General features: G+C 34.7%; 1 protein-coding gene across 4 annotated transcripts in view; it reads left to right on the forward strand.

The window, feature by feature from the left end:
• Nucleotides 1–14,841, forward strand: part of LOC144959979 (uncharacterized) — a 73,454-nt gene extending 58,613 nt beyond the window's left edge. For all 4 annotated transcript variants that reach the window (XM_078892878.1, XM_078892875.1, XM_078892877.1 and 1 more), the window contains 8 exons: nt 2,441–2,659; nt 5,171–5,251; nt 6,402–6,710; nt 9,031–9,330; nt 9,504–9,791; nt 10,614–10,661; nt 12,278–12,406; nt 14,180–14,841. In XM_078892878.1, the coding sequence (XP_078749004.1) occupies nt 2,441–2,659; nt 5,171–5,251; nt 6,402–6,710; nt 9,031–9,330; nt 9,504–9,791; nt 10,614–10,661; nt 12,278–12,406; nt 14,180–14,436 (1,631 nt within the window). In that variant the 3' untranslated portion in view covers nt 14,437–14,841. The remainder of the gene's footprint in view (nt 1–2,440; nt 2,660–5,170; nt 5,252–6,401; nt 6,711–9,030; nt 9,331–9,503; nt 9,792–10,613; nt 10,662–12,277; nt 12,407–14,179) is intronic.
• The last annotated feature ends 5,780 nt before the right edge of the window (nt 14,842–20,621 follow it).

The raw sequence follows: 20,621 nt of genomic DNA on the forward strand, positions 1-20,621 counted from the left end.
CAACAATAAAATAAGCCGGTGTTGATAGAGAACTCCATGCTTTGAAGTACCTACTCATTTGATGAAGAAAGGGGGATAATAAAATCATTGCTGTTTGAAGCTCTAAGAGATAGATATCAATAGGAAAATGAAGAGAAGCATCAATTTAATCAATAAAGGCTGGAAATGACGTTTCAGGTCACCCTTTGTCAACAAAACATGATGAATGAGATTTGTCTTTCTGAATTTTTATGATGCTAAAAATGGAAAAAGCGAAGATGAAGTCAAAACCAGAATTGCCATAGCAGCGAGATCAAGATTTGGTGACCTTAGAAATATACAAACAGCCATCAATAAAGTTACGAGTACTCAAATGTTAGGTACACTCTGCTCTGCTTTACAGTTCGGAAAAAGGGACCATGTAAAAAAGCATTGAAAAACGAATTGAAGCCTTTGAAATATGGACATTCCGTCATATGACCAAAATCAGCTGGACCGAAAGGTAGACCAACGAAGAAGTGTGTGTCATTATGAACATAAGGCAAAACTTATTGAAAACAAATAAAACAAGAAAGATCAAATATTTTGGGCATACATAGCACCATATCTCCATCCAAAACCACATTTTAGAGGGATGCGTGGAGAGAAGGCAGACAAGAGGTTGACCGGCCAGGATATGGCGACAGATAGACATGCTTGGCAGGAAATGTCACATCGACCTCTGAAAAGATGACACGCCAGATAGATAGATGATGCTAATAATCTCGTCTAGAATGAAAAATTAATATTTGTCCTTTAACTTGACCTTTTGTATGTTTATATCAGGTAGTCTTTCAAAAAAACGTGTAGCTGTTATTTTCTTTTGATTGTAAAAAAATTATAAAGATATCTTTTTCAAATTTTTATAACTTTTTAAACTATTCTTTATTGATAGAATTGCAAAATATCAAAATAATCGGATCAGCGATTTTTTAATAATATAAAATCTTGTAACACCACCTAAAAATTTCGATATCAAAAAGATGACGCAACTTATTGTGGCATTTGCGCGTTGTAATGTTTTAAAGAAGGCACTTGTTGCTATGTCTGGGGAAACTCTACGCTGATAATTACATAAAACTATTGGAAGAAAATCTTTTGTCAGACTGTGAACACCTTTATCCAGGAAGGAATTTCATTTGTCAACTAGATGGAGCTACATCCCATACCAGCAAAAGAACACAAGCTTTTCTTCGGAGTTAGAATATTTATTTTATGGAGAAAGACAAATGGCCCCCTCAACCACCCAGTCTGAATCCACGGATTACGCAATTTGGAATTTGTTAACCGAGAAGGTTTATAGTGGACAAAGATCTGCATTCACAGAGGAAACCTTGAGAGAAAGAATTATTTTATGCTGGGAGGAGATAATCATTGAGTTGGAAATTCCGAAGTGCATTTCAAGTTGGAAAAAGAGACTACGTTGGGTCATTAAAGAAGACGGTGGCGCTATTGACCTTAAAGTGTTAACTTTGTAATGGTTGGACAAAAATAGGTATGTGAGCATGCTATATAGACGCTTTCTTACACTATGAGGAGAATTATAATGAAAATACTGCTTATGGTAACAAAATTAATATTTGCGAAAAATGGCAACAAAAGTTCAAATCATCGCCATTTTACTCTCTTCAATGTTGAGTCCTGTTTCTCTAATATCATTTTTCTGAACACTGTTTTAAAAAATCACCATCTTTTTTGTTTCTCAATTCATATCCATGAAATTTTGACAGTCTAAGAAGTTGCATAATTTGTGTGTTGAATTTGAACGAAATTCAATGTATAGTGTCAAGTAACAAGCCGACAAAGAGCCGCGTGTCTGTTTGTTTTTTTGTGACCACCTGATGTAGAACAATATTGTGTATTTATATTATCCATACATCGATTTGATATTTTCTTTTGTTTGTGTTAACCATTATATATTTATATTTGCTTATATAATGAGGTATTTAAAAGTCTTTTGACTTATGTAACCTTTGACATGATTTATAACAAAAATAGTGAAAGGGTACTTTAAAAACAACTCCAATATTTTACAATTTCAATAAGCTAAATCTTAATAATGATATTCATAATATCCAAACAAATCATTCTCACTGAAAAACGTTGTTATAAAATATTGATATGAAGCGACATGTACTTTTTTTACAGGTCTGATAACCCAAATTGTTGTGGTCTCATTGCTGTAATGGAAATATTTTCAAACCAACGCAAAATATTGTCAATTTCAACAATGTTGATTCATGCCATAACTGCGTTTGGTTATGAGACATGCAAATATGTACATCTAGATATGAATTTATCATCATCAGAGTTCCAACGTGACGTGCCCAGATAATTCTAGCATTGTGAAAAGAATTATTTCAATTTCCATATTACAATCATTGTATCCTTGTATCCAAGTCTGGTTATCTGTAATCCACAGGGTTACCACAAGCGGAGATCATAAGTTGTCCTAATGACACTGAATCTACTCTGGGTTACATCCAAGAAGGGGACACAACTCGTACATGCCAATGTCATCTGAAGGACATAGGAAACCCTCCAGGGGTACCCGAGTGGGTGAATTCTTATGGATACTTGGTTGGAAGTGACATCAAAAATGAAGTAACAAATCTATTGCCAGTCATCTATGACTCGAATGGTGAGTGAATGTTCTACAACCTAAATCATTGAACATTGTCTTTACTTTCTTCTTCTTCCTGTGGAAACCTCCAATATTGTCGAGGATCACTCCACAGCTTGTAGGGTTTTACATTGTAAACTTGTTAAAACACTGCACATAATACTAATAAAAAATACATAGATTAAAAAGTCACGTTGTGAACTCTAGCAATCGCGTAAAGGCGTGTTGGCAACCGTTTTCAGCCACGTCAGCTGGGAGGCTATTCCATAGTTGGACAGTGGAAGGGAAAAACGAATACAGGTGGGCATCTGTTTTTGATGTTGGGATGGTTACTCTTGCTGCCTCGTTGTTCTTGTGCCGATATCTTTGATGTCGTTTAGAAGTTTAAGGCACGACTTTTTGTAGTATATCTTGTGGAACAATTTAATTTTATCTATTTTTCTTCTGAGAAAGTTATCCTTATGGTCTATTTCAAGTAAAGGCTGAAATAATCCAATCAATAGCTGTATCCTGAGACGAGATCCTCAAATACTAGGAATTACAGCCATGTCATTCTACTTCACCAATTTTGGACCAAAACACAAAGGATGCCCAGTCACCTCATTGCCAATCACACTCAACAACGATCTCAACAGATTGCCAAACATCAAACTCCAGTTGTCATCAACTATAGACCTCAACAACATGAGAGACGTGGCATCAAACAGACAGCAATGGGGATTCCTCTTCATAGGAATCATGAAGGTCTTTAAGGCTGCAAAGATGGTCGACTTTTGGCAGCAAACAGCTTTTAGTCGAGTTAATAGCCACATTTCAGTGCCGCAATGTGAGCAAAAGTTTTATTTAGTTTCTTTATAAGGATAACGACATGCAGAAGTAGGATTCGAACCCAGAATATCTGAATATTAGTGCAATGTCTTTTAGGTCATAGTCTGTTAAAAACTATTATCTACTTATTGCAAAGGCAATGAACTCATCAATCAGACTTATGATCAATTCATGGTCCATGAGTAAATTTTAGGCCCTTTCAGATATTTAGTTTTGGGTTTTTGTGTTCCCCCCAACCCTTCCCTTAAGATTAAGGGATGGGTCAACAAACTAACCTTTTAGGAAACGAAACTTTTTCAAAATTTGAGAGAGATGTATTTATATTGTTTCTTTACAATGAATAATAAATAATGAATGAATTTATATAGCGCCTAGATCCAAAATGTGCTCAGAGGTGCTTTACAATGCAAATAAAACACAACAATAAATCGATAATTTAAGCATAAAATCTATCATATTGGAATAGAATTATAATATATTTATAATAATTTATTTATAATATATTTTGTTTTGCTGGTTTTATTTTTTATAATTGGGCTTTTATATAAATTTATATCTGGCAGTTAACACCAATTTAGCAATGTCGTTGCAACTAGCTCAGAGTTTTGGGTAAAGTCTTGAATAAATTTTGAAGTCATTATAGCTGGAAAACGTCCTCTGACAAATGAAAGCAAGGATTAAAAGAGATAATTGTTGCTTCTTAACTCTTAAATGCATCATCAAAATAATTTATTATCAGTCTCTTTGCTCCGTATGTCATGAAAACGACCATTGGACACAGTCTCAGTTATAAAGTTCTATGCAACTATATTGCTGTAGGGCATTGTGGTACATGTCATAATAAATGATTTTGGCCTTAGTCAAAAGGAGAAGTGTAAATGTTGCTGCTCGAAGCTCGAAGAAATAAATAATAACGTGAAGTTGAATCTCATTCATCTGTGGTGTTTCATTCATCCTGTTTTGTTGATAAAGGGGAAACCTGAAACGTTCATTTGATTAAATTGAAGCTTACGTTATTATTTATGTCAAAAGGAGAAGGACATAGTTTATAAAATGCGGCGGTTTAATTTATTTTTAGCCAAAAATAAGTCATGATATGAATGCAATAATCCTTAATGTATTTTATAAAATGCCATTTTCTCAATACCGAGGCTTATCTTGTAACATATTGTTGTCTCAATAATACCAACAATCGATATGCAGCAGACGCTTAAATGACAATATGTATCAGTAGCACCGTTTGTGAAGTGCCCATCATTTGGACATTTTACCATTTCAGGTAGAGGATGTTCTTCTCAATGAGTTGGCAATCATATCAAGTACTGGAAGAAATTTGATCTACCATAGCTTTTTCTTTTTCAAGCAAGCCTAAGCACATCGGCAAACTCCATGATTTCTACAAAAATGTATTGTATTCTTCTCCTTCATAAACAAATATTGACCACAACCTCCACAGATTATGAGTGTTCTATTGGTCAAATCCAGGTCAAAATGACACGATTTTTTGTTTTCTAACAGCCACTACACAGAATACAAAATAACGCGTGGTCATAACAGTGTAAATGATAACAGTTGTAAACCTGAGTCTGTCTTTGCCAACACATTTTGGGATAACAGAGACTATGTAAATTCTGTTATTTTTCACAAACACCAATACTATCATAGTTTTCTTTTCATTTCATTTTTCGTTTTGTTTTACAGATGCTAGTCCAAACTACACGTGTAGAGGACAGTCTTCCTACGGAGTTGGCAACCAAATCACGTACTTTCCTAAATTTGCCTGTAAGACATTTGATCTACAGCTATAGTTATTTCAGGCGAGCCAATTTATACAGGCAAACTTCAAGATTTCTACAAAGTAGTCCTTGAGAACCATAGGGTCCATACAGCCAGTTTATCCCAGTTTCTATAGCATGAAAAGGACATATCAATTGTTTGCTATCATTTGGATAGGACGCTTGTCTATCACAAAGTACTTTTTCTCAGATTTAACTGACCTAGCTACCCAATCACTGCTGGGTGAACAGAGAGGTTAGAAAAAAATCTCGGCTGCACATGGGATTGATTTCGGCTCCTTTGCGTGTGAAGCAAGAGCTCTATCAACAGAGTTATCGGGACACCCATGATTTCTACAATTTCTTCCTCCTCTCTTTAAGCCCCTCCTCCTCCTCCTTGTCCACCTCGTCCTCCTCCTTCTTCTTCTTCTTCTCCTTCTTCTTCTTCTTCTTCTTCTTCTTCTTCTTCTTCTTCTTCTTCTTCTTCTTCTTCTTCTTCTTCTTCTTCTTCTTCTTCTTTTATTATTATTATTATTATTATTATTATTATTATTATTATTATTATTATTATTATTATTATTATTATTATTATCTGTTTCTTAAATGTAATTGCCAATTTCAAGGATAGATTGGAAGAAAGATGTGAACAAATTATTGAGAATGCATTTGTCTCAGACTACTAAACATTTTAAAGAGTCATTATAAACTATCCTTCGGACTGTCAGTTCCCCAATTTGAGTTGCCTTGTAGATGACGAAAGTTCTGTCCTTGAAAAGGCTATTTATACACATATTGTCTCACCCCATTCAAGCGTCAAATGAAGCCTCTGTAGAGAATATTTACTCATATTCTCTCACCACAGTCATGTGTCAAAGAAGTAGCTGCCCGGCAACAGAATTATCTTTGTGGAGGAAAATGTATTAGTGTTTTACAGTCGTCATGTTAATTTTTACATAATAAATGTCGTTGTCTTTTTTTTTATTCTATGTAAACAGCTTGTGCATATAATTAGTGTACATTGGACTGTATAAAGAATAAAACTTTTTTTAGAACAACTCTCACAATACCGAATGTAAAGCATTCATTGCATTATTATTTCTTATTTCCATCAAATTTAATTTTGGGTATTTTCTATTAATCTAATTTCCAATTCACAGATGGTCCAAGTGAAATAGTCATGACTTCGCCAGAATCTCTGATTAGGTGTGAATCTAACGTATCATTAGTTCTGGATTGTGATATCTCGATTGACAGCGTCAACCCTAAACCTACCGTGACAGCTATAGCCTTTGACAATAGTAGTACTATCACGCCACTCAACAGTACCAGCCCACCAGGTTTTTACAGATACAGATTTAGTGTTGTCCCACATTCAGGAAGTGGTTTATCTACGTTGACTTGCGCAGCATCAAATATCATCTTTGGTGACCTCCAAACAAATAAAACTAGATTCTTGGAAGTTCTGGGTAAGTTCTATATATGTGACCTTTGGTACTGTGTTGGAATACGTAAAGTATAAATTGGGTGTCCCAACTTTATAAAGTCGCTGCTATAGTTCATTTCAAAACTCAAGTGCTCGCATTTTGTCTCAAGTTTGCATCGATTGTCTGACAGATGTGCTCGACACTCTGTATGCTGTCTCTGTAATGTAAATGGTGCTGCTCAAAGCTCGATGAAATAAATAACAATGTGAAATTGAATGTAAGCTTTAATTTAATATACGAAAACATTCAATTTTGCATTGTTATTTATTACATGCTGTCTCAGATTTTTTAAAACAAACCTTGTGAAACAAAAAGATAAAATCTGTATCTCCATCGTTTATTGTACAATCGCAAATCACTTTGATGTTGTCGGTATTTACATTTTATCACAGCCAAATTATAGAATTTACTGTAATGACGTTTAACATATCATTGTTTTGTTTATTTCCAGTGGTGTTTCACAGGGCTTCTGAAAGGGATGGTCTGTGATTCTAGGTCCCCACAGCCTTATGCCTGTCTATGCATTTATTTTCTTCTCTAATCTTTACAATGTTATCATAATACTAACCGTTTCATAATCATAGTTTGATATGATTGTTTGAACAATGAAAAGCTATCTAAATTTATAAAAGTCCTAAAATTTTGATCAGAACAGATTTTGGAGTCACTGGGTGGATAAATGTCGGACTCTCATCCTTTTCCTTCTGAAAGAACATCTTATGGGTTCTTTCACATGGAAGCTTTTTACCAGATGGTGTTTTCTTGAAAGCAAATCAGCTTACCTTGCAATTTTTCACAACGTTGATTTAGAAATAAAAATATCACTTATCTCCTGCAGTCTCAAAGTTTCTTTCAAGTTAATAAATCTTGCTCTTGAAGCATCCTCCCAATTCTTTTGCAAATAACATCCTTGCCAAATAATTGTCGATCTTCTTCTTTCTGCCTGTTTTGATTGACCTCGATTTAACGCTTTAGATACCGTCTCACTGTTCTTGCCATTTCCTCAAGTCATCTCTCTATTCCTAAAGCAGGCCACATTCTGTTCTTGGTGTCTTCAATGCTGTGAAAAAGCATCCTCGCTTAGCTTCATTCTTCATTTTCGAAATATTTAAAGTTTCATAACAACGTTTTGCACGATGGTGATTTTACATTTCAAACACTTTGTTCAAAGGATTCAAAGAAAGACGATACACACATAAGACGCGTGACGGATATGAGAATAAGATTTAGATATTTTATTTTTGTTAAAATCTGAAAGGTTGAGTTCACGTGCTATTGATGTTATGTGGTTAGCTAAAATACTCATATCTTTTACTGGATGAAACATGCCAACACACAACAATGTGTAACCTTAAAGGTTTATTTATTTATATATTTTAGCAAGAGCTAATCACCTAACTGGTGGTCTAACAACAATAACAAAGACCAATTGAAGTCAATCGCACTCATTCTATTCATATAAACAACCTTGTGTTCACTTGGTACTGTAATGCTGTGTTTTGAACTCAAAGAGACAATTTCGTGGGGGTTCTTTTCACCCTGAATCTTCCATGAACTATCATTCTTTAAAAGATGGTGTCTATCCAGCCATTGAAAATAACTTACTGACTTTCATACCTTGACAAGGTCATTCTTTATTAATGAAATAAAATAATTCAACAGTTCTATATGAATCTGCGATTGGAAAAAAAAAAAAGAAGCTCCTTCGAGTCAAGTCAAATGGGTTAAATTGTGTACCAAAGTGACTTACTCAAGTACACATAGCAATCATTTCACCATTTGGTAATTGACCATGCTCAATGCCACTTGACTTTGTTACATAATGTGAGAATGTGTCATATTACACAAAGTCTTTGTTTTTAGCATATTCAGTGGAACGCGTGTCAGGAAAGAAAATCACATGTATTTAAACTCAAACATAAATCACTTGGGTCTTTAACTAACATGCAATGACATTTGACTAACTTAATGCTGGTTATTCAAAAGAAACAAAGCACAGTCAAAATTAAGCATAGGCCAAAAAAATAATAATAATGATAACTTTATATTTTCAAAACTTCCAATAATATTGGATATCAATTAATGGTCATATAACTCAACTGTCTCTAAGTTTGTTTTTATGAATTGACCAACATAATTTCAGCATTGAGAAGTCGACAAAACTAACTGTAACTTAGTAAAATAACAGCAGTTCATCCCACATGTATTATTATAATTTGATGCCAGAAAATGTCGCATTACTAGACTAAATAATGCCAATATTTGTTTCTAAATGAAATTTCCCCCAAAATATCGTCAACAGAGCCACCATTTTCGAGACCAGTAATGACAGTCGATAATGGACCACCCGTGGAAAATGGTGCAGTTGTACCTTTGATGAATAATGACACAGCTTTGGTCAGATGTCAAGTGGACGGTGGACACCCAGAGGTCGAATTTGTCAGCTTGGATTGTTCTCATAACAAAGTGTATGCTGAGGGGAAAATAGCTTTGATCAATTTACAGGTGCCGAACGAAATAAACAAGATGACTTGCTGGTGTTGGGCTGATCATGTGACCCGATGCTATGACAAAACATCAGAGTTCACACTGAAAATTCAATGTAAGTTGGAATTTTAAATTGAAGCAAAACGTGAATGTAATCTTAAAAATCTTTGCTTAACAAGATGACAATGATTTTGGTTATAATACAAATAATAATAATTATGATGATGATGATGATAATTATTATTTTGTTTAATAGTTGTTCAATTATATTTTCTCTTTTCATTTCAGATAAACCGACAATCACGAAATTCAGTGTCAATTCTTTACAATACCACCCAATTCGGGTTTACTTGGGAACGACCTTAGACGTCATTTGCGAGGCTTACAGTAAACCACTGCCTGAGGTGTCCCTCATGGATGTGTCCAATGACGGCAATCCAATCAGATTAAACACATCTTCGTCTGGAAGTGTCAAAGCAAGAGTTCAGATTCAAAACTGTCGTCCAATGATAATTCAATGTTTGACAGCAAACAGGGTTGCTGAAGTCAGAGCTAATAAACTCATGACAGTTGAATGTAAGTATGGATTCATTTTGGCCCAAGACATATTTGAATTTGAACAGAAATATGATCATCAATTTCAAAATAATGTATAGATTTATAAACTCGTATCTTTCCAGAGTACGACAATTAACTGGTAATCAAAATAAATTTGACTAAACCTGCAAATATGAATCAATAAAAATGTCATACCAGAATATAAATCAACTTGACATTTTATACCGTATTGAGGTTATCATTATCAGCCACAATTGTTTCGCTGGTTCAATCACAAAAACTGATGAATACATCTGGTACATTTTGTGACCAAATCCTTTACAGAAGGTATCCTTCATAGATGTAATTTAACTTTGATCTCTAGTTCTTCTTTAAGACTAATTTTTGTTGGACGTAGCCTCCCAAACAGCCCGACTGAACTCTTTTTTAAAAAAATTTATGTGAGCCATGCGTCCTACCTCTGTGGTTGTTCTCTCCACCACGTCCGATGTGTCTTGAGCCCACCCTCTCATCTGCTCGCAGGCACCCTCAATGAAGGGCTTTTGTAGCATGTATTTTATTGTGGCCAAAATATGAAAGCTTCAATTTCTTGGTGACTGACAATCTTTGACTTTGAGCCTTATCACTCCAAGACGCAAATCTCTAGTTGCCATGAATAAATATAGATATTATGTATGTTTTTAAAATTTAATTTGAGATAACTGTAGCCTTTTTAAATTGGAAGTTAGTTTAATTCGTAAGCTCAGGATAATAGTTTTAGTAGTATGGGTAGTCTAATCAAATCTATCTCCTTACTTATTTAAATGGATATTATCAATTATATTTTTTTTAATTCTAAAGGCCCCACTCGATGCCCACACCAACCAGGTTTCCTGTATCCTTACAAAGGTGAGCGACTGGGTGGGGTTCCCGACCTCCCATAGTGGGCAGGGAGACACTTACTCTGTCTTGCATCCTCCTATATCTGTTTTCCAACTTGCTTTATGTCTTTGTCTTGGAATGAGATTACTTGGTTTTGTCCTGGCCCTGGCCGGATACCCTGGCTGAGAGGGAAACAATCAAATGTATAGTTTGTTTTGGAAGATGAGATTATTTTTCCTTGTAAATCATCTCTCTGTTATGCACTGTATTATGTTTTGTTCACATGTTATATATGATTTGTAGACATTTGAGTGTGTTCTTCTTAGTGGGAACCTGTGCTTAACGTCAGAATGAGACATATAGGTGATCTCAAACTATGTGCTTTGATAGTGTGCTCTTGGAATCTACATCTGTTTCCTATTTGTCTTACTTTTCTTGGGTGCTTTAATTGTAATTCTAGAACTTATTACGATGCCATTTTCTTCCTTTTTACTGGCGCTGATATGACCTTAATGTGTGTCGCAAGTGCCGTAAAACCCTTAAAAATAAAAATAAGGTGATCTAATGATAATATAGTCAACAATCACAATTATCAAAACTGGCCAATTATCACGAACAAATATTTTCAACAACTTCGTGTCTGTCGAAAAAACATGTAATACGATGTATTGACAAACAGGAGCCGTGTCACCTTCTACATGTTAAATGTTGTTGTTGGCTAGGGACCCAATGTAAAGCGCTTTGAGTATGTTTAGTGGATGTTGTTCTATATAAATGCTCAAGTTTGGGGTTTCTTTACGCACTACATTAATGAATCCCAGCAAACAGTTCTTTTCCTCCCATTGAAAATGTAATTATTTTACCTTTACTACGTTGGGCAATTCAAGAATGTTCTGAAATCCTGTTTACACCTTTTGACATCACAAAAATGTAATAAAGAAATTCCAAACTTGAACTTTTATACAGCGCAACATCTACAAAACGTCCAGGTTTGAGAATTTTTGCCAAGATGAAGGTCGTGTAAATCAATCGATATTTAAAGGATGAGTTTTCTGGTCAAATTATTAAATACGTGTTTTTCCAGAGTATGGCACTTAACAGGTTAAGGTCATGATAAATGCCTGGGTACCAAATGTGAGGCTGGCCGAGAAAACCCGGGAAGATGCGGCAAGCTTCGATTCGAGATACGAGTCAAAATTGAAGATAAAGCGTTTCCCACTGCAACAAATTTTATTCAGAAAAAAAATCATAACTTGGGTTCTTATAGACATAGAAAGAAAATTTAAAGTGGTAAATGATCAGAAAGGTGTTGTGTATATTCCACCACTGTATACTTAACTCAATTTATGAAATTTGTGCGTCTTTCTGTTTTTTTTCAGCCAGCAACTCAAATAGTGATTTGGTAGTTAGGTCTGTCAGATCTGACAGTGTTATGGTATTCTCCTATCTATCCAAATAGAAGCAGGCTATTGCTGTCAAAATAATGTTAAAAAATGACACAATAGGCCTTATAAATACTAAATATAAATGTATTTTACTCAGCATTGGTCAAACAAACATGGACAAGTTTATGTATGCATTATATTCAAAGTATTTGGATAGGAATTAACTTAAATATTTTTGTATTACTTTTTATGATTTAGGAAACTGCAAGCTGTATCTGTCATGTGATTCCGGAAAATATTCCGTGCATCATTGTCGTGAAGGCAAAGTATTCAGTGAGATTTTTGGAGCTTGTGTGGATTTCAACTCTCTATTGGATACGTGTTCATGTGAGTAGTAGTAGTAGTAGTAGTAGTCGTGTCGTCGTAGTAGTAGTAGTAGCAGCAGCAGCAGCAGCAGCAGCAGTAGCAGCAGCAGTAGCAGTAGTAGTAGTCGGAGGAGGAAGAGAGTTAGCTAATGCAAAAAGGTTACACAAGAGCTCTAGTGGGGAATGATTAATTGGGTTTAATGAGTTCCCGATGCATGTATATCAGTGAAACTTGGTCAATGTTTAATGGGTTTATGACAGTTTTATGTTCCAAAGTTAAAGGACTGGTCATTATGTTGAGTCCAAGAAAATTACTTCCTTTGATCGGTGTTAATTGGTATTTGGGAATAAAAGCATCAGATTATAGTTGGCATTTGTTATTTATATTTGGGCGTATTTGGGCCTAAAAACTGACCTTTACCAAAATAATGTTATATCATAAAAGGCGGGGTTTAGCATTAACATTTAGGGATTTAACGTTTCGAGTATGATTCACTTTTACTTTTAGGGGTTCGGTTTAGACTGGCATGGGCCGGTCAAAATCAGTAGGAGGTGTGGTTTGAAGGAATTGTGGTAACAGTTTACAATAGGGTATAAAATAGAGTGTTTCTGATCAAACCGGGATTCTAAATTCTATTCTACTTTTCGACTCTTTAGGCTGCACTTTCCTAAGTCTTTAGACTTTTTTGCATTATGCTGCATGCAAGTTCTAACTTCCTTCTAAGAATCTTTATTTTACAGACTTAGAAATATTCCACGTATATTGAAAATGGTCACAATATCCAAATTGACTTAACATTTGGATTGATTTTACGGATTTGAAATTTATGAAACTGATTGAATTATGACCATGCTATTTGATTTGGATTTCGAATTTATCACAACAAATAAAGCAGTAAGAAATGAAACTTGGAATCTGGACTTTTATTTGAATGTTTTGATGTTGTACATTCAATTATCATCACTGGCTCTTGAACTCTTTAGTCATTACTAACACAATGCAAAGGAATATCATTACCATCTATCAAAAAGCCACTATACGATCATAAGCCAGCAATATCTATGTGCAACTACACCACCTATGTCTGTAATTTGGTCCCGTGACTCAAGATATTATAATATTCTAATTCAAGTGTGTGCTGTTCACAAGTTATTATTTATCCAAGGTCCTTGGCTGACTTCTTATATTATAAGAGGGAAACAGTGAAATGTGAATTATTAGTTTTGGAAGATGATTTATCTCCTGTACATCAAATATCTCTGTTATTTATTTTTAGTTATGTTTTCTGTTTTGGATATATTCTGTAGACATTTGAATGTATTCAGTTGGATCATGTCCTGGTGTGTGGATGAGAATTTTAGATGATCTCAAACTAAGTTAATTTATAGTATGCTCTTGCAATCTACATATTATGTTCCCTATTTGAACCATATTCTTTGTCTTACATTTTCTTGGGTACCTTTACTTGTAATTCCAGAATTATTTCTCATTTTCTTTCTTTTTACTGGTGCTGAAATGACCTAAATATGTTGTAAGTCAACTTCACATTATTATCAATTAGTTCATGACAGTGTATAAATCTGTGCTAATATAACGATGAATGATGTGTAACATTATGATAATTTCCATTCAAGATCAATAAAGTATATCTTATCTTATCTTATCTTTAAGTGCTGTAAAACTAAAACCTTTACCTAACTTTAAAAACAAAAGAAACAAACATTTTTTTTTCAAAATATCTCTAGAAAGGATTTCTAGTCTTAATTTCGACATTGTTGTTTTTTGAATTCCCAGCTTCCTATCCAGCCTCTGCCTGTGAAAGTAGTCAAAATATTTCAGAGACCAAGATTCCCCATCCATATCTGTGTCACTTGTATTACAGCTGTTTTAGGAAGCCCAATTCCAACGCCATCTACCACAAACTTGAATTCTGCAAGCCATCTGACATGTTTGATGTGAAGGAGAAAAGGTGTAAGGATAGAAACGATGTCTTTTGTGGATTACGGCAACACGAATTGAAAAGAGTGAATGGAACTGTAACAAAAAAGTAGTCCTTCAGAGACACCAGTTCCACGGAGCCAGAGTTTATCCCGGTTTCTATAGCGTGATACGGACAATGGCAATTGCTAGCTACCCTTTGGATAGGATGCATTCCATCGTGAAAATATATCTGCTAGATTTAATTGACCCAGCTTCCCAATCACGACTGGGTGGAAAGGGGGTCAGAAATAAATCTGGACTCCACCCTGGATCCGACTCAACCCCCTTTGCTTGTGAAGCGAGTGTTGTGCCATTGAGCTATTCGGACACCCGAATTAAACTGTGTACATTTGTCAGTAAATGTCGATAAATATTTATATATTAGCACATTTTCTATGCTTTTTACAATCTCATAAATAGGTATTGCAATTTTCTTTTTTCGTTTTATGTTCTGATAAAGCTTTCAAAAAGATTTATAATATCCTTATCGTTTTTAATGTATCCACAATCTACAATGATTGCTGTAATTTAACATGTTATGATCCCCCAGAAAAGGCAGCGTAATAACGACACAGGGACATGTAGAGCTCACACTAGATATATACAAATAATACAAAAGAGTTCTTCTCTCATTTTTAGCTATTATATATACAGTAGAATTACTTTAAACCGAAATTTTGGGAACCTTCTAAACCATTTCGGTTTAAAGACATTTTGGTTTAAAGCAAGTTCCTGTTTTGCAATGTTTTTCAAGTGTAGTAACTATTTAAGGAATTTGCTCATTTAATGGTATCATGGGTTTTCGTTAAATGGAGTTGTTGAATAAATGCCGTCTTCGTAACCATTAAATTATTTTATTTTTTTTTTTGTGTGTGTTTTAAAAATATTTTTGGGGTTTTCGTTTTCAATTCAAAATTGTTGAAAGAGTTGAGTTCGGGATGCCGTGTTTTTTACATATCTCCGTCTTGATCAACTTTTTTTTCATCGACTTCAAATAGTATTTTAATTCTAAACTCCAACGTGTAAGCACAGTGCTTTCTTTTAGACAACATTTAGTAAAATGTAAAGCTAAAATAAGATCGAAAGTTCTTGTGCAATAATTGATAATGAATTACGCGCAGCTACTCAGAGGCGAAGTGAAATGGAAATGAAAAGGCGTGTCAATGCTAAGCTGTCTACTAGGCATCTCTCTTTTGTTGAAAAGCCATTAGGTTCAAAGGCCTAATTACATAGACCCCCCTCCCCCTCACACACTCACACACACATTTAAACAAAGTGGAAATGAAATGGCATGTCAATGGTAAGTTGTCTACCCCCACCTTCCTTTTTCTCGTGTTGAAAATCCAGTCTGTTCCAAAGCATCAACACACGAGCGAGAACATCTCGCTTGCGTGATTCTACACCCCAACTGTTACTCCCCTTCTTTCCTCATTTTTCGCCTGCCAGTCACCCGCTGTCTTCCTTTTCCAGTCTGTGCGATTGTGGTGTTGGCCAAGCCCAAGTGCAGTGTTTGAAGTGTTTGCCTACCCCACCACCCTCATCTTATACTCACGCTCTTTGTTTAATATCGTCGGGCATTATTATGTGTGGCCACCTTCCCCAATTTTTTAAGAAAAACAGAGAGAGAATAAAGGAAGGTGGTCTCAAGTTGTTTCGGTTTAAAGAAAGTCCTTCTTAGAAGTATTTCGGTTCATCGTAAGAATTAGTACAAAGATAATGAAGAAACTAGTACAATTTATTAAATTCTTTGCGGTTTAAGGTATTTTTCGGTTTAGCTTCTTTCGGTTTAAAGTAATTTTACTGTATATATATATATATACAAGTGGAGAACTTCTAATGTATTGTATAAATTAACATAGATTACAATTAAACAAATATATAATTCCCTCTGAAAATTGCAAAATACTCATAAAATATAACCAATTTTGATTTTGATATTATGTTCATTGCGGCTTAACTAATGGCTCGAATATGGAAAACCCTAACGTTTTTATGATAAATGAAAGTAAAAATTGTGCAAGATAATAATAGGAAAAGGTGTGAATGTGACAGTGTCCACTTGAAGTCTGACAACTCTATATATAATATATATACATACATATACAGTGCAACCCCTGGATAACAGCATCGCCCGGGACCGGAAAATTATGTCGTTATCCAGGGGTGTCGTTATTCCGGGGTTTTCAAGATGCCGGAAAAAGGGGGCGTGTTGAAACCCGTAATTTCAGTGCCTGAGAGAAATCACGACTCGTATATATTTATCCTGTTTACAAAGGGTATACCAGTTAGGTACGCTTTCACTCTCCAATGTGTATTGTCATTGTTTTGATCGTAAAAAGAGCCCGAACGCCATTTGACGAAACTAAAAATAAATAATAAAAATCAAGTGCCAACATGATAATACCACACAAGAACACAATTTAATTTTTAAGTTAATTCAAGTCAAATCCATGCGATACTGCTGATCAAGTTTGGACTGAGTTTTTAGAGAAACAACTGATTTTTCAAAAGAAAATAATAAATTGAAAGAGGTTGTTATTGTTTTCTCCGCTATTCCAACACACCATAAGACCATTAATATCCATAATTGCCCCCATTGGACATGGCATTGCCTGATATCAGTTCACCTCCACTGACCTCAGACAGGTAGCCAACATGGAAGGTTAATGGACCCTTGAGAGTTCCATCCACTGATAAACTTCTTTTGCTGTTGTTCCATATGAACAAGCAATGTAGTAAACATATGTTCTGATTGGTCAGTAACAAAGCGATCTCATTGGGAGGGAGGAAAAAGGCGTTCTTTATAAGTTAAGACTACGAGATGATGATGGTCGGTTACCAAGCGTCGGTACCAACTGATTATTATTGTAATAACGATGTCACTAAACAGGGGTTTTACTAAAATGTATGTCCCTATTTGGGATTTTTTATTACTAATAACATATATAGCAAAAAAATCGGGACCAGAGGTCAATGTCGTTATTCAGGGGTGTTGTTATCCAGAGGTTGCACTGTATATATCTAGGAAAGAAACCCGGAAAAGTAAAGAAGCTGGCAGCCTCCAGACTACCACAAGTAAACTCAATTTTCTATTATTTAAATTTATGTATAATCTAATGGCCCTTGAGCATGAAGAATTGAATTCCCCATGATATTCAACCTCTGTAGGGAGACAGAACTCCTGTAAGGTTAGGTATATAATCTTTCAAAAAAATAGAATGAAAAAATTTAATTCCATGATTGTTTTAATAAATACACCTCAAAAACAACATATCGAAGATTTTAGACGTAATTCTCAAATTTTGATGTGATCTTTAGATCTTTAATTTTGATTTTTGACTGATCAGTAACATTTTTTTCCGATATTCAAATTGATTTTCTAATGTCTTGACTAGTGAGTCGACCGCATGCATTCTTAATTGACTTTTTAAACTCTTTTGTGTGCAAACGCTGTAACAGTAACACCCTTATAAATCATCAAGGACTGAATGCTGTAGTGTAGTCCATGGGATTCAAGTCAGGGTATTTTGGAGGCTATTCATCAGGGTATTTTGTTGGAGGCTATTCATCAGGGTATTTTGGAGGCTATTCATCAGGGTATTTTGGAGGCTATTCAGCAGGGTATTTTGGAGGCTATTCATCGGGGTATTTTGGAGGCTATTCATCAGGGTATTTTGGAGGCTATTCATCAGGGTATTTTGGAGACTATTCATCAGGATATTTTGGAGGCTATTCATCAGGGTATTTTGGAGGCTATTCATCTGTGAAAATACATAAATCAAACTATGATTTCTGCTCGTAATGAAAATTATGTGGCATTGTATTAGAAGCTAAAAACTTATTCCAGAATTCATCCCACTCGGCACTTGTTGTTCAACCAAACTTGTTACACCAGTAACATTGAACTGCTAAAACTAAAACAAGACTCAAATTTAGAAACTTTCGATACAGTGATTTTTAATATGAGTTTGGTATAATCGGCATAGTTTCCAAACCAATAACGAATTTTTAAATAAACTTGGCAAGAATTAAGTTCAGGTTTTGCTCTTCTTGCTTGTAGATTCTGGCTGTGGAATTGCTACAAAGTCATGTACATTACCCTTTATATTTCTTCTCTATTTGTGTGTGTAAATTATAGCATGTCTGTACCAAAAGAAACTTTTTGGGATGCCATAAAGTAATATCTTTATTATTATTATTATTATTATTATTATTATTATTATTATTATTATTATTATTATTATATTATTATTATTTTTATTATTATTATTATTATTATTATTACAGTTCAATCGCTTAATCACACACCGGTTAATTGCACACTCCACTTATACGCTACACATTCACGAAAAACTGACATCAAAGGATTACCTGACACGATGGGCTAATTGACTCGGAACTCGCTGTCTGCATCACAAGGTGTGAAACGTGATCACAGTCCACCCAATGCCAAGTGTTTGTTTACATTTTCTGACCATTCGATTGCAACTCTCTACCTGTGCATTGTTTTCCTCTACTGGGCCGTGAACAATAAGGAAGGATTACAGGGAGGACTCGCATCTCATCTTTTGATTGATCTATACTGTCTGTGTCCACATTGATACACTCAAAAGACAACTGAACTGGCACCAACTTAAGGCAAGTCTTTCTCCCCATTAGAAAGCTGGCTCTCGAGATGGAAAGGTCAACAGAAAGTCGTGCTTGAAAAAGAACATGACGAAAAACACTATGCTGATGCCAGCCAATGGAGTAATGAAGTTTGATGAAACCTAAATAAAAGAGAAATTTTAAAAGAAATAAGCTCCCCAAACACAACCCCCCCCCCCCCCCCCCCCCAAAATAAAGAAAAAGAAACAAACAAAAAAAAAACCCCACAAAAAACGCCTTTTCTAATCAGTCTAATGTCTTGAATATGATGGTCCCAAGCCCGTAGAAACCTCAGAGGAGAACAGAGGAGAAGGTCCTACATGAATGGTACATGAAAGATGGTGCTAGACTTAGATGCTAGTTTTAGCTTCTCCGCTTAATCGACACACTAACCTGAGCAAGATGCTAGTTTTAGCTTCTCCGCTTAATCGACACACTAACCTGAGCTCCCGTGTGTGCGATTAAGCAGAGTCGACTGTATTATTATTATTATCATTATTATTATTATTATTATTATTATTATTATTATTATCATTATTATTATTATTATTATTATTTTGGGTTGGATCCTAGTACCTCCCATGGTGGGAAGGAGGCCACTTGCTATGTTTTTTATCCCCCTTATCTGTTTCCCCTTACATGATGCTCCCCCGTCTTTGCTCTGAATTGAGATTGCTCAGTTTATTTCCTGGTCCTGGCTTGGATCCTCAGCTGGGAGGGAGACAATCAAATGTATGGTATCTTTATTTTTGAGAAAATGATGACTTTTCATTGAAATCATCTCTTAAGTTGCTGTTATGTTCTATTATCATTAGTTTTGAATACTGTATTGTGTATTTTACTTTGTAAATATTTGAATGATTCCTTCATAATCCGATCCATTGTTTGTGCCTGGATTTAACGTTTAGGTAATGTCAACAAAAACAAAAAAACAGCCGGTGATTTGATTATCAAATCTTTTATCCACTACTTAAATCAGCACCATCTGTCTACCTTCTTCTTCAGTGCTTCCAAAATCATATCTATATCTTTCCTTCCTTTTTACTAGCGCTGAAATGACCTAACAATCTAGCAATTGCCGCAAAACCCTTAAAAACAAAACAAATATATTAGTTATTATTATCATTATTATTGTTGTTGTTGTCAATAGAAAGACATGTCTAATATATTGGATGCTTAAATTCTCTGTGATAACCTTTATGTATCAATTGCTTACTCTATATGACGCAAAGAACTATAATTCAATGATATTTATATTTATTAGTTTTCCTCTTCTTATTATTCATCTTGCCAATATTATAATCATTGGTATTATTATCATTAATAATCATCATCGTCGTCATATTTATCATCAACATCATCATCATCATCATCATCAGGAACCAACGTTTTGATGCTTGTAAACTACAACATCCTCAGATCAAAAATGAATTTTCCTTTGTTCTAAAAATCGAGTTTGTGTTTTGCAAGTTTAGATTTTAATTACTATTGATATATTGTACACAGCCATTAAAAAGACTGCAGAGCAATTCTAGTCTTCAAGAAAAACGTTAAAAGAGAATAGAAATTAAATAATACGACACAAAAATTTAAAAAAGAAGAGATCAAA

The sequence above is a fragment of the Berghia stephanieae genome, chromosome 14, assembly GCF_034508935.2.
Source record: "Berghia stephanieae isolate SIO BIC M18660-M18661 chromosome 14, UCSD_Bste_1.3, whole genome shotgun sequence".
Lineage (NCBI taxonomy): Eukaryota > Metazoa > Mollusca > Gastropoda > Nudibranchia > Aeolidiidae > Berghia > Berghia stephanieae.